General features: G+C 43.1%; 1 protein-coding gene across 1 annotated transcript in view; it reads left to right on the top strand.

Annotated features, from left to right (window-relative positions):
- Nucleotides 1–11,456, top strand: part of PSTPIP1 (proline-serine-threonine phosphatase interacting protein 1) — a 92,429-nt gene extending 80,973 nt beyond the window's left edge. The window contains exons 12-15 of the mRNA XM_065412284.1: nucleotides 1,380–1,464; nucleotides 2,606–2,676; nucleotides 6,896–6,996; nucleotides 11,025–11,456. Coding sequence (XP_065268356.1) covers nucleotides 1,380–1,464; nucleotides 2,606–2,676; nucleotides 6,896–6,996; nucleotides 11,025–11,156 — 389 coding nt within the window. The 3' untranslated portion in view covers nucleotides 11,157–11,456. The remainder of the gene's footprint in view (nucleotides 1–1,379; nucleotides 1,465–2,605; nucleotides 2,677–6,895; nucleotides 6,997–11,024) is intronic.
- Nucleotides 11,457–14,050: the final 2,594 nt, after the last annotated feature.

Here is a 14,050-nt window from a genome sequence, read left to right as displayed (position 1 = left end):
CGCTGAATTGCCGCCGCAGATCACGGCTTTTTTTTTTTTTTTTTTTTTTGCGCCGCTTGGGGTGGCAAAAACCCTGGAGCCGGCCCTGGCTGCAGTTCCAAGCCAATGGGAGCTGTGGGGGTGGCGCTTGGGGCAGAGGCAGCCCACGCAGTCCCCTGGCTGCCCCTAAGAGTAGGAGCCAGAAGGGGGACATGCTGCTGCTTCTAGGAGCCTCGCCGCGTGCGCACGCAGAGCGGCCTCCGACCCCGCTCCCCTGCTGGAGCGTGGGAGCAGAGCAAGCCCCAGACCCTGCTCCCCAGCAGGAGCTCGAGGGCTGGATTAAACTGGCTGGAGGGCCGGATGTGCCCCGCGGGCCATAGTTTGCCCACCCTTGGTATAGATGAAACCTATATTTTTAAAATAAATTGGAAAAAAAAGCATTCAGACCTCCTTTAAACATTATAGAGAAGAAAAGAGACAGAGAGAGGCACAGAGGCATGTTTCTTTACTTTTACACGTCAGCAGTTTCTCAGTATGAATGCTACTCTTCACCCTCAGTTGCGGCTCATTACTTCTCAGCATAGCTTGTGGCTAGTTTCTGGCCTGCAAGCTGTAGTATTTTAAAGTACAAGATACATAGGCGACCACATGCATTCTGTTATATAAGAGAACCACAGATGAGGACTTCGCTGTTAAAAAGAAACGTTCTCTCTTCAAAACTAACTCGGATGTGAGTTGTGGGTGTGAAGTCGACTAGCCCCATGGTGGATAGCAAATTCTCTCTCTCTCTCTCTTTGGGGACGAGAGAGATAGGCTGATATTTATCTACACATGGATACCAGGAAATACCTACTTTACAGCATCTGACAACAGGGCCAAAAAATTCCCCAGATGTGGCTGGAATTCCTGAATCTCTGTCTATACATTTAAAAAAATCCAGAAGAGCTGACTGAGTCATCATCCTCAGTTAGTAGCTGAGAGCTGCAGGGTGATTAGCTTTTGCTCCTTAAACAAAGATGGGATGACAAAGATGGCAGAAGTCCTATTATTGAGGCAGCAGCCTTCCTGATTAGAATTTGACCATAGCTATTGAAATGGAGCTGCAGCTGTGCTAGACTTGCAGCAGAACTGTATTAAGCATCAGCTCAGCAGTACCCATTACTGACATCTGTCATCAGTAGTTTTCCTAGCGTAGATGAGCTCAGAGGTCGGCGTGGGCTGCACCTATGTATTAAAGAGGAGCGTGGTTACACTGCAGAATTCCATTGGCCACTCCTGCTCTAGATTAGAAGACTAACCACCATGCTATGGAAACAAATCAATTGCATTGCTGGTAGAGAGGGGAAATGGATACCTTCTGCCTGTTTACACCCTTGTTTTTAACAATTATCCCATTGTAGTTCCAATAGGATATGAGGATTATTATGCCAGAGAATCTCCTAGATGTAGCAACAGCCCAGTCCAGTCTTGTGGGATGATGAAAAGGTGAGTATATTGGTTCCTTATGGAAATGCTTTTCTGTGTAGGAAGCAATATATGGTTACATACATGCAAGTGACAAATATAGATCTTGAAAGTAATTGCTTCCATAATCATGGTGAAAGGCAGATGTGATATGCATGCATATCATATACATACACCAATAATTAATTTAGCAGAATTTAAAGTAAAGCAAGATTAGCTATTCACATTGTTGCTGGCGGGAAGGGAGAACTTTAAAAGAAACTGACCAGCCAGCAAGTAATTGGGGCACACTTAATTCTGCTTTGTGATAGGACTGGGACATATAGTGACAAAAACAACTTAAGTGGTGAGAGGGGGACAGACAGTTGTCTTTTCCAGCCATACCTTCTGTGCTAAACCATAGTGCACTACCATGCCACAGATTAGCAAATAGCTTTAAGCCTGGCCTGCGCTTAAAAGTTTCAGTGGTATAGACTTGTTGGTTAGGGATCAGATTTATACAGGAATATTTATACCGATGAAAGCCCTAATGTGGACCCAATTATATTAGTAGAAGATTGTTTATACCAGTACAGTTTATGCTGGTTGGGGAAAAATCCAGGGAGAAAAATATAAATAGTTTGCTATATTTTAAAACTGACAGTTTTTAGACAAGTGTATTATAGTCTACAACATTCCAAAAGCCAGCATTTTTTCTATGCTCAAGTGCATTATCATGAGGAGAAAAGGAAAGGGGGGAAAAAAAGGATGTTGCCCCTTGCAATTGACCAGTAAACAGATCCATCATGTTGTCACGATGGGATGGTTTAAGCTTTGCTTCATGTTTCTTTAGATCTTGAATTGTCCATAAGATAAAACTATCACAAAAATATAAATGTATAATATAAAAATATACTTTATTTTGTGTACAGTTTAGTGACTGGCAAACTTCAAAAGATTTGCTAGTTTACCAGGGTTTGTTTAAAATGAAAATAAGTGTGTCTGTTGCTCTAGTGCAAAACAAAACAAAAAAGTTTCCAAAGAGGAAACATTTGGCCAAAAGTGTTGGTGACAAATGGGAGGAATGAGGAAGATTACATGGCAGTGGACTAGCGCTCTGGAAGTTTGAGGAATATACAACATATTCTGTACATTCTATCACCGGCTTCTTTTGGTTCCACAGATTCTCCGGATTGTTACATGGAAATAGCAGAAACTCCAGTGAAACCATCATTCCCACAGCCCCTCCTATAGGTATGTTTTACCAGATGTAAATCAAAAGATGTATCTGGTCCTATGAATCAATCATTGACATGCTTGTTGCATGGAGAATAAACTATGTGATAAAACATTAACATGTTATCTATCCTATGAGCTAGCTTGAGACTATAATCTAGACATCAGTACAGCACAAACATGTAGCAAGCAGCTTCCCCCACCATAGAGACTAATATGAGCTGTACTATTCCTCTGGATGTGTGAAGTTTAAATTCTGACTGAGACCTCAAGGTCTAGGAACACAGTTTTTTCCTCTACTTACGTAGAGCATGGGGAAACCTTCCCAAGCCTTCCTGTGGCCCAGCCCGGTGTCCCTGTGAACACAGGCATCCGTACTGCTTCAAATGTTATGTTGCCTTACCAATCCCATGTCCAAGGCCGTCCTTAGGATTTATGGGGCCCTATGCAGTATTATTAAACTGGTGCCTTTATGCCCGACAGCAGCCCGGGCTCGGATGTGTATTTTAGATAAAGGTAGTCATTTGAAGGATTTATTTTTAAAAAAACTATATGTCTGAAGATCCAAGCATTTAAGGCTAAAAAGATGAATACTTAGATTGTGCATCTAAAAAAAAAAATCTAAGCAAGAATTTTTTTAAGAGATGTAATTTTATAATTTTTAGCAACACACTAATGAAATATTTTTAAAGCAAATTTTAAACCAAGGTCCTGTAGACAAACACGTTCTGAGTAAACATTACAGTAATGCACAACTGTTTTTGTCAGTAAATTCAGAAACTGACTGTATACCTGGGGGTTGGCAAATGTCTGTTAAATGACTTCATTACTACTTGAATGCCTCTTTAACAGTTTCAGTGTTGTGCTAATAGGTCTGGCAGGCATTTTCACTTTTAAGTACTAGATCCCCTCTGGAGGAATCAGAGTAGCAGCTGTGTTAGTCTGTATCCGCAAAAAGAACAGGAGTACTTGTGGCACCTTAGGATAGGTCTACACTACCCGCCGGATCGGCGGGTAGTGATCGATCTATCGGGGATCGATTTATTGCTTGTAGTGTAGACGCGATAAATCGATCCCTGATCGCTCTCCCGTCGACTGCTGAACTCCAGCTCGGCGAGAGGCGGAAGCAAAGTCAACGGGGGAGCGGCGGTCGTCGATCCCGCGCCGTGACGACGCGAAGTAAGTGATTCTAAGTCGATCTAAGATACGTCGACTTCAGCTACGCTAGTCTCGTAGCTGAAGTTGCGCATCTTAGATCGATCCCCCCGCCAGTGTAGACCAGGCCTTCGAGACTAACAAATTCCTCTGGAGGAAGACTCACCAGGCTGCCACAGATTGCTGTGGTGGGAGCCTGCAAGAAGGGTCAGAACAGGGATAGGAAGAGGTGGAAGGGTGGACACTAAGACCCAGGGGTGCCCCAAATTTTCAGGTGTCCTACGCAGCCGCGTATGCGGTATGCCTAAGGATGGCCCTGCACGTCACTTGTATCACTCATTAGAGGGCACCAAAGTATAATATTTTGACAGCACAGGAAATAATGGTTTGTGACATTTTTATTGGCTCGATTTAAAACCAGCTAAGGAGATTTAAACTGTGATTGTCCCCTAATGAAAAAAAAAATGCTGTTGGAACCAGTTTCCTTCACTACATCTGCCTCTGCACGCGGCCACCCAGAAATGGAATACAGTCTCTCCTAAATCCCTTGTTTGACTCCCCCGAAGAGTGGGAATTTTCAGTGCCATTCATGCAGGCTAGATCTGCAAGGTCTGGGTTTTTAAAGGTACATAGATGTTGCTCTGCTCAGAGTTACAATGTCTAACTGATTTAGGAGCCTCAGTCTCATTTCTGAGAATGAAATAGGCATTTAGGAGTCTAAGTCCCACTGACTTGCAATGAGACTTAGGCTCCTTTAAAAGTCTGAGCCCAAGTGCCATCCATTTCTATAGAATTCAATGGTGTCCCTGTGAATACAACTTGAATGAGAGTTGAAGGCATTCAGTGCCTCCCAGGATTGGGTCCCACATGTCTATACAGTAACATATGAACAGCATCTGTCACATTTAATGCCTCCCCGATCTGCTCACAGCTGTTTGTGCGTCTACATTAGATTAGCAAAAAAACGGAGGAGTCCTTGTGGCACCTTAGAGGTGCCACAAGGACTCCTCGTTTTTTTTGCTGATACAGACTAACACAGCTACCACTGAAACCGGTCTACATTATATTAACTTCTCCTTTCTGCCAGTTTAGATCATGCTATTTATAAAGGCCACTATCGGATAATTATTATCATAATTGCTTCCACGATAGTAAATTCTGATGTCACAAAGGGTGGATTGTGACTTTGTTGAAGGATCAGAGCAGGCTCGTTGTAAAATGAGATGCTACTCTTGGGACCAAATACTATGCACAGATGGGCTCTGGGGGCGCCTGTGGGAACCCAGTACTCATATCCATTGACAGAATGGGTCTCATTTAGTGAGCTGAGGCCAGGTCCTGCATCCACTGCAATCAATGGGAGTTTTGGCATGGACTTCTATGGGAGCAGGAGCATGCCCCTAAATTTAGAGAGAATATGCATGGTAATCTAATGGGATTTTGGTACCTACATTCTTCTTGCAGTTTGCCCAGGTGTGCCTGAGACTCTGGGTGTGTCTTCACTAGGAAAAAAACATGAATTCTTAGCCCACATTAGTGAACATGTGGTAATTAACATGAGGTAAAATCCTACCAAGGACAAGGCAATTTGTAGTTTTCACATGAGTTAGCAGGCTGAGATAACAACTCTGCGGGAGCCTAGGGTTTACCTTGACTTACAACTCATGTGAAAATTACAGACTGCCTGCTCTTCACTAAGATTTTACTTTGTTAGTTAACTCAAGTTAAGAATACAACTTTGTTCCTAATGAAGACAAGGCCTTCAGAGGTTTGTGCATATCGTGGTTATCTACCTGCATTCAGCTTCTTCACTTCCTGCTACATTGTTCTTTCAGTCATCTGAAGAATCCAAGCCACTTCTTGGAATGGGATCAGGATTTACTGTGGGAAGGTTTACAAGGATCCTATCTTCTCAGCCCTCTGCAAGGGCTCTATTATCCCAGGGATGTACAGGCAGTTTACATGGGAAATTCCCTCATGCCTCAGCAGGAGGACAGACCCGGCAGGTATAGCATTGTGGAGGAATGCTGTAATAAGTTCCTTTTAACCAGCCAGGACTTAATTACATTCCAAATTCTGGCTAAGTGCAAACACCTAAAGTCATAGTGTTGAGATAAAAATCTGACAGTACAAACAATAGTGTGACATTTGCCTGTTTAATACACTGCAGCTTTCTTTTGCCTTAATGGCCATTATTTATTATGACGCAAAGGGATTGACTTCCATGAGAGCAGAATTAGGTCAGTGCTAAATGCTTTTGAAGAAATGCCTTGGTAGGGGTTTTGGACTGATGGCAAAACTCTCATTGGCTACAGAGATGCAGGATCAAACTCTTTTTGAACAATCCTTAGGTCAGGTCTACACTTAAAAATTATACTGGTATAGCTACGGTATACTGGTATAGCTGTAGCAGATAAGGGTGTGGTTTTTTTACCAACATAGTTATGCCAGTATAAGCACTAGTGTAGACACAGTTATAGCAACATAACTATCTCCACACTGGGAGGGCTTTCTAGATTAACTATACTACCAAAACACAGTGTGGACAAGGCCTAATTATCACTATTTCACCGAGGCATTTATATCTGTTCTTGCAATAACACTGAATGAATGTTTTCCTCTTCTCAGTTATGACAGGTTGGATTAAATAATCAACATGTTTCAGAAAGGTCAAGCCAGTAACATATTCCACCATGGCACCATCTAAATTACTACTAAGGCTCACTGAACTTTTCTTGCACTGCATTATATTTTAGATAATTTTATTTTTCCCCTCAGAAAAATCACAGATCCCACCACAAACCAGTTTTATTATAATTATTTGTTAGACCATTTGGGACTATATTTTAAGCAGGAAAAACATTTACCCTGCAGTCTTACCATGTAATGGAGTGAAAGCTAGTTTCTGACCCCTCTAGACAGTGGCAGTTGTTGTGCATAGCTTTACCTGGAGTCCATAGCAGTTTCTGTAGGCACACACATCCCACAGAGAGAAGAGTAGATACCCTTGTGTTTGTGAACTCTTGCAAATGATTCCTTGCATTTATAAGCGGCTGAACTCTTTGTTTCACTGTTTTTCTAGACGAGAAAGTGGATGGAGTCTACGCAGCTATTAATGTGGGTGAACAAGCAGCGACCACACCATCACAGGACTACAGAGTGCTCTACGACTACACAGCCCAGGTAGTCAAAGGATTAAAAAACGAATGTCGTAATGCACTAGGCTTAAAATAGTACCTTTGACTCAAAGAGCCCATTAATTCTCAACACCCCTAGGGGTTATGCATTATCCTCATTTTATAGATGGGGAAACAGATGGAACAGAGAGTTACTTAGCTAAGGTCACCTAGCAAGTCTGTGGCAGCCAGGAGTTGTGACTCCCAGGTCTCTGCTCTGGCCACTAGACCATACTGCCCCCAAGATAACAGTATATAAAAGTTTATTTCAATTTGCTGCACATTAATGTGTTTCATCAATAACGGTGCCAAACCATCCCAACCCTTGTCTCTTTAGGGATAGAAGAGACTCATTCAACATAGAAGCTTTGTACATTTTGACTAATGGTAACTAAACCACCTGGCTTTACAGGAAGATGTATAAAAATAGTCCCAATAAAAATGTAAGAGAAGTTAGTTAAGGTCCTGATCCAGCATCAGGATTTGCTAGTGCAACCCCTACTCCCATGAATCAATGGGTCTCTACAGAGGTACACACTAGCGGATCTTGATGTAGGATTGGAATCCAGAACATTTGGATAGCAACTTAGGGCAGGAAATGATGACTACTGTATCCAGTTACAAATGCAGAGGGAGTTTAGGATAAAAGAATGCATGTACTCCAACTGGAATCTTGGCAGCATAGCAAGACGAGTCCCCTCTTACTGTTTTTGCTGAAGAGGACAATAGGATCTTTACTGACAAAATGGTCAGGACCCTGTTTTACAGCTCATTGGAAAACAGCGCCCTCAGACACCATACTGAGACACTGAATCTACAGCAGGTCAGCAGGGAATGGCACCTCCACTTTGTACAGCACCTGGGTTTTCCTTTGTGATCTCCCATCCAAGTAATGACTCATTCTGAATCTACTTCACTTGTGAAATTTTTGAGACTACAGCCCAAGGGAATATGGTTGCAGCTCATGTTATAAAATCCTCCCTGGCTTTTATTCAGCCTAGAAAAGAGGAGTGAGAGTCTGTCAAATATTATCTAAAAGCTGTTCTCCATTTGACCCCATCCTCATCTGGAGAATCCTACCCCAAGACCAGATTGATGTGTTGTCTGTATTCCATAGCAGGGGCAGACTTCCAACACAATCTCCACTGCACAAAAGGATTTTAGAACAAGTCATACTGATTTCCTGTTCATAACTATTGCCAGATACAGACTCCCAGCCTGTCTTCTGCCTTTGCCTCAGTTTAGTTATGGTTTTGTGGGGGATTTGCAATATAAATATTTGTATCCATTTTCTACTTAAATAACCCCTGAGGCACTTTTTAAATGGAGCTGAAACAACAACACAAGATCTGGCTTTGTCATGCTACTCCAGTTCCTGCATGGTGGAAATACTATGAATTTGTATTATTCCAGCTCCATTAAACAGATGCAGGAGGAGGGACTATATTAATGAAAAAGCTACCGATACACCACACACACTGACATTCTGACGTTGGAGTCAGACGGCACAGCCCTCCCTCACATTTGTCCCCTGGAAATACACTGTGCCCTGTTGATTGCTCCTGCCAAGTGCCAGTCCCAGCACAGGCCCCTTGGGCAAATGGAAGGAGCTTGGCCTGACATGCTCACTAATCTGAAGACACTGCTGATGAGCAACCAGCGTCCTCAACTAGGGTACTGTAATGTTCCTGACTTCAGACCTAATTCCATTAGACATCATGAGTAAAGTCACAACAGGGACAAGCTGACTTGCTAAAGCAAGAGTTTACTAACACCACGCACCTTTTCATCTGTAGATTTTAGACTGCTTTTCAAAGGAGGTAAAGTGGGGATGATGTTTATAAATTAGAATGCCAAAGCAGCCCAAGAGCCTTTAGCCTTATGATTGCCCTTAATGCTCCTACACAGGAAACATAGAAGTATAGGAGTCATTCTACTGGCCAGGTCCATCTAGTCTACTATCCTGCCTCTGACAATGGCCTGATGTTCCAAAGTATGGTGCAAGAAGCCCCACAGTAAGCAGATGTGGGATAATCTGCCCCCATGATCTCATCCTAATCCCCAATAGCAAGAGATTGGTTTACACCCTGAAACATGGGGTTTTACCTCCCTTCCAATATTCTTTTCCTTAGCATGAACTATGGATACTTTTGCTATCCATACAAATGGCCAATCTCTCTTTGAATTGTGCTCATTCTTGGCTTCAACAACATCCTTTGGCAAAGAGTTCCACAGTCAAATGATGTGTTGTTTGGGAAAAGATTTCCTTTTATTAGGTTTGAATTGGCCACCTTTCGGCTCCATAGAAAGTGCCCTTGTTCGTGTGTTATGAGACCCACATTGAAAACACGTCACTTAGGAGACTCTTTGTAAGAGGTCAACATGAGTCAGATCCTAACTTGGGGTAGTCAAAAGGCAGCCCGCGGGCCAAATCCAGACCACCAGATGCTTTTGAACAGACCCCAAAGTCTTTTTTTTAAACTTATTTATCATCATCATTTTTATCTGGAGCCTGGACCTTGACTATTCCTTGACCAAGACATTTGGACCTTGACAAAAAATAATTGACTACCCCTGTTCTAACTGAAGCCAAACAAAAGTTGGGTTATGTCAGTGCAGCTGAAGAGAATTTCCTATGTAGTTCAGGGTGTTCAAATGTTTTTTCTCTACTCTCATTCATTGGTTGGAGAGATATTTGCTTTAGGGCCTGTTCAGGGTCATTTTAATGTACCTCAGCATTCATGGCATTTTGCCTTAAGGGGAATTATTGAATTCCTTTCATGAAGATGGACTATTCCTAACCTGGGGGTAGACTTCCACACACTTGAGCATTATATTCCAATTAGATTGATCTGATCTGTTGAATGCAAAAATTTTGGAGCTTGTGCTATCACTGTTTTAATTTCATTGCTCTTTGGACAGTGAATTGATGCCCCATCCCACAGAAAACAGGACAGCATCACTTAATGGGCTGATAGAATCACTACAAGTCAGTCTGGCTATTTCCTGGGGGGGAAATAGCATGTTTCATGAACAATCATTATACCACTGTTGACCACTATTGCTCAGCAGCAGGGATCTATTCTACCATGCAGGTAACCGGAGATCAATTGTCCTGATGAGAAATCTCTCCCAGACTGAGATTATTGGAGGCATCATTTTTATCTCGTTTGAGCATGTAGCCTTGTATTGCTCTAACGAAGGAGCATGACTGGCTGGTTCAGGAGGGAGTTGCATTTAGGACAGGTCTACACTTCAAAAGCTGCACCCATGCAGCTGTGACGCTGTAGTGCTTTACTGAAGATGCTGCTGCGCTGATGGGAGAGCTTCTCCCATCAGTAGTGCTTAATTTGTGCCAAGGCTGAGCCCAGCACCTCTAGGCTTGGCGGTTAAGAGCCCCGGCACCTCTAGGCTTGGCAGTTCAGAGCCCCGGCACCTCTAGCCTTTCCACGTCAGTTATGAATGTAAAAAATTGCTTAAACCCTGGTACCTCTTTCACTACAAATTAAGCACTGCCCATCAGCATAGTTAATCCACCGCCGCGAGAGGTATTAGCTACGTCAGTGGGAGACGCTCTCACGTCGACATAGCGCTGTCTACACCAAGGGTTATGTCGGTATAACTATATTGCTCAAGGGTGTGGATTTTTCACCCCCCCCCCCAAGTGGCATAATTATACCCGTGTAAGTTTATAGCATAGACCTGGCCTTAGTCTCTTCTGGCAGAGGATGTTCCTATGATACAAGATCTAATCTGCACAGGGAGTGAATGCAGGATGGGTACATTTCTGTTCCACTCCGGAGATCTTGAGGAGATGGGAAGAAAGTTGATAGCCCCAATATGACAAGCTCAGTAAAAATGGAGCCACACACTGAGTGCGAGTCTGATATTTCAGATTCATTATCACAGTGTGATGCGTAGGATATGCTTTAGGACCAAGGGAGCTAGGAAAATCCCCCCCACAAAACATGCAGAAGAGTATGAGTACTGAGGCTAACCAGATTTCCACTCCCTCTGTTGGGTCTCTCCTTTCAGAGCACCGATGAACTGGACATCAGTGCAGGAGACATCATAGCAATCATCGCAGAAGGCGAGGATGGCTGGTGGACAGCAGAAAGGAATGGTCAACAAGGATTTGTACCAGGGTCTTATCTCGAAAAGCTTTGACGAAAAGATGCATCTACTTTAAGACCTTAAAAATACCTTATTCTCTAAAATGGCACACATGGTCAGCCAGAGCTCACCAAGAGGAGCCCATATCATTGTCTTCTAAGATTATCAGTTGGGGCTAACAAATTGTCCATGCCTTTTTCTTTAGGCCTCTCTCACCCCACACTGGAGTTTTCCCAGAGACACTGCAGGTGTTTCCCTCTTACAAGGGCTTTTATCCCTTTGACTGTTCCATCAACATTGCATTGAACACATTCCATCAGCACCTCAAAGTTATGACAAGTATGGGAAAAAAACAAAAATTTCTCTGCACAAAAAAAAAAAAAAAAAATTGCTTACAAAAATGGAAAATGAGAAATGTCCCTCAGTAAGTCTATCACCTCCTGATAGGCTTGGAGACACTCTTGTGCTAACAGTCATTCTCTACCAATTATCTCTTTCTTTATCTGCATAAGTAGCATAGGCATCTTTGACAGAGGTGTGGAATATGGGGATGGTGGTGTAGGTATGCTGTGCTCAGGATGAAGACATAGCAGGGTCTTGGCTATATGACATGAGATAGAAGTTCATGCAGTCCCCCTTCCCAACCCCAAATGCATGAATGGGAGAAACGGGTAAGGATTCTCCACCTATTTTATCATCAGAGCGACTAGGGCAAATCAAAGACAAAACATTAAAGGGATTGTGACATGCATTGAGCTAAAGAAGAAAACGTAAGCCTTTCCACCCCACCACCAACTCCTCCTGCTATTAAACCCCAAGTCGTTTATTGCTCCAGCCTTGTGTGGAATCCAAAGGCAAAGAGATAAGGATAGACCCTGATCTTGATCTTTGTTGGACATTGCCTTTTTTGATGGATTGTGTCATAACCTTAATATGATTTGTCATGTTTAAAAATAAGCTAAGTAAAGGCTTTCACTGGAGCTGTATTACCCAGACTGGCCTGTTGTGAGCTCATCAGGGAGCTGCCAATCTCTTGGTAGCCTTACATGTAATTGGCCTATATGTTATCTGATTTAATTTCCGCCCATCCCATCTCCCAGCCTACATTATCTTCTCCTGACCCCTTTCAGAGGCCCCTCCCCTATGATTTCCCGATTATCCCGATAACCCTCCTGCAGCCTCTGCATCTCCAAGATCATTGGGTCTGTCCTTGTTTCTTTTCCCTTCCTCACATTCATAAAGTGTGAGTACAAAGTTCTCATAAGCAAAGCTGGCTATTTTGTACACTATAGATCAATTTCTCCACAGCATTCCTACTCTATCAGGTGATTAGCATTTAGAAATACTTCCAAAATCCACAGTATTTACCCAATAGAGACCATAAGATTCTCCTTCAGTATTTAGTGACGCAGTACAAACCTTCAAGGATTTGCTTGGGGAAAAAACTGCTTCCTAGGGACAGAATGAACTAACTGCCAAATTTTCAGATTTTAAAATCGAATCAAAGTCAATTTAAAGCACAATAATCACCATTAACAGGTAAATATTTTAAGTGAGGAGGCATTGTGGGTGTGGAGTGAGGATTTTAAAGCCAGAGAGAAATCTATAAGGACTGTTCCAGCATTTTAGTCAACAGGACTGTAGCATGTTAATGAACTAGAGTCAGTCCATAGAAACCCATAGCAGATTTTATTCAGTTTTGTGCTGAGAAACCAAGAAGTGCAGCCCTTTTGGGGATCCTCTCTTGCACACACGTTCCCCCTCACTTGTCACCCCTTGCCCCTCCGAGGAAGGCTTCCCTACAATACACACACACACACACACACACACACACCGCTCCTAAACCTGGTACACACAGGGCTGGCTCCAGGGTTTTGGCCACCCCAAGCAGCCAACAAAAAGAAATAAAAAAAAAATCTGCGATCGCGATCTGCGGCGGCAATTCGGCGGAAGGTCCTTCGTTCCGAGCGGGAGTGAGGGACCGTCCGCCGAATTGCTGCCAAATAGCTGGACCTGCCGCCCCTCTCCGGAGTGGCTGCCCCAAGCACCTGCTTGCCAAGCTGGTGCCTGGAGCCGGCCCTGGGTACACAGTACGTCTAGAAGTGCCTTGAATGGGCGCTTACAGTTTTGTTTTAACATAGAAACCAAAGAGATGCAGTGATGGGCTGTTTCCCAGGGCTGGCTGTGTAAAGGCAGAGCATGAGTGACTGACAACTTCTCTGTGGGGCAGGGATTATCTTTGTTCTGCTTGTCCCTGATCAGGGCTTCTAAGCGCTACCACAGTATAAATAGTAACAATAAAGTGCTCCTTACAGGTTGCTGATGCCAGGGACAGCCTTGTGTGGCCAGATCTGAAATTTATAACCCAAGAATCATGGAGAGCAATAGGCCACAACTAGGGCCTGTACTGTATGCCAGTTGACACCTGCAATGTGGCTAGTCAAACAATTGTGTTGTAACCATCTTGAAACGAAACCTAAAGTATGAGTGATTTTAGATACTTGCCTCCTTTAATAGCAAGTCTTTCAGCCAGAATTGATGCAGGCAGACATTTTGTAGATTATTTCAATTAAAAAAAAAAAAAAAAGTTTCCCTCAAGATCTTGTCTGATCTGTAAATAAGTAACACCGGTATTCAGTTAAGCCCACATTCTTCTTAGGGCTCAGAGGGTTTCACCAAGCATTGGAGCACCCCTCCTGGTTACCACGTTTTCTGCAGCTTCTCTTGCTGTGGGCAAGGTATTACCTGCATCTCTGATCATGAGGTCATTACCAGTTTTGTGATGACTGCTATTCTCGGGCTCTTCTTGCCATCCCATAAAAGCATTTTATACTTTGCCATCTCCACCAGTCATTCCTTGATTAAGTGAAATAAATTATAGACTGAAGGAGTTATGTATGTAGGTATTTATAATCTACCCATCACTACAGTATCTGGCCACTGGGTGC

Source organism: Emys orbicularis, chromosome 10 (genome assembly GCF_028017835.1).
Source record: "Emys orbicularis isolate rEmyOrb1 chromosome 10, rEmyOrb1.hap1, whole genome shotgun sequence".
NCBI lineage: Eukaryota > Metazoa > Chordata > Testudines > Emydidae > Emys > Emys orbicularis.
The sequence above is the reverse complement of the archived record's forward strand: the minus strand, read 5'-3'. Positions and strand labels throughout refer to the sequence as shown.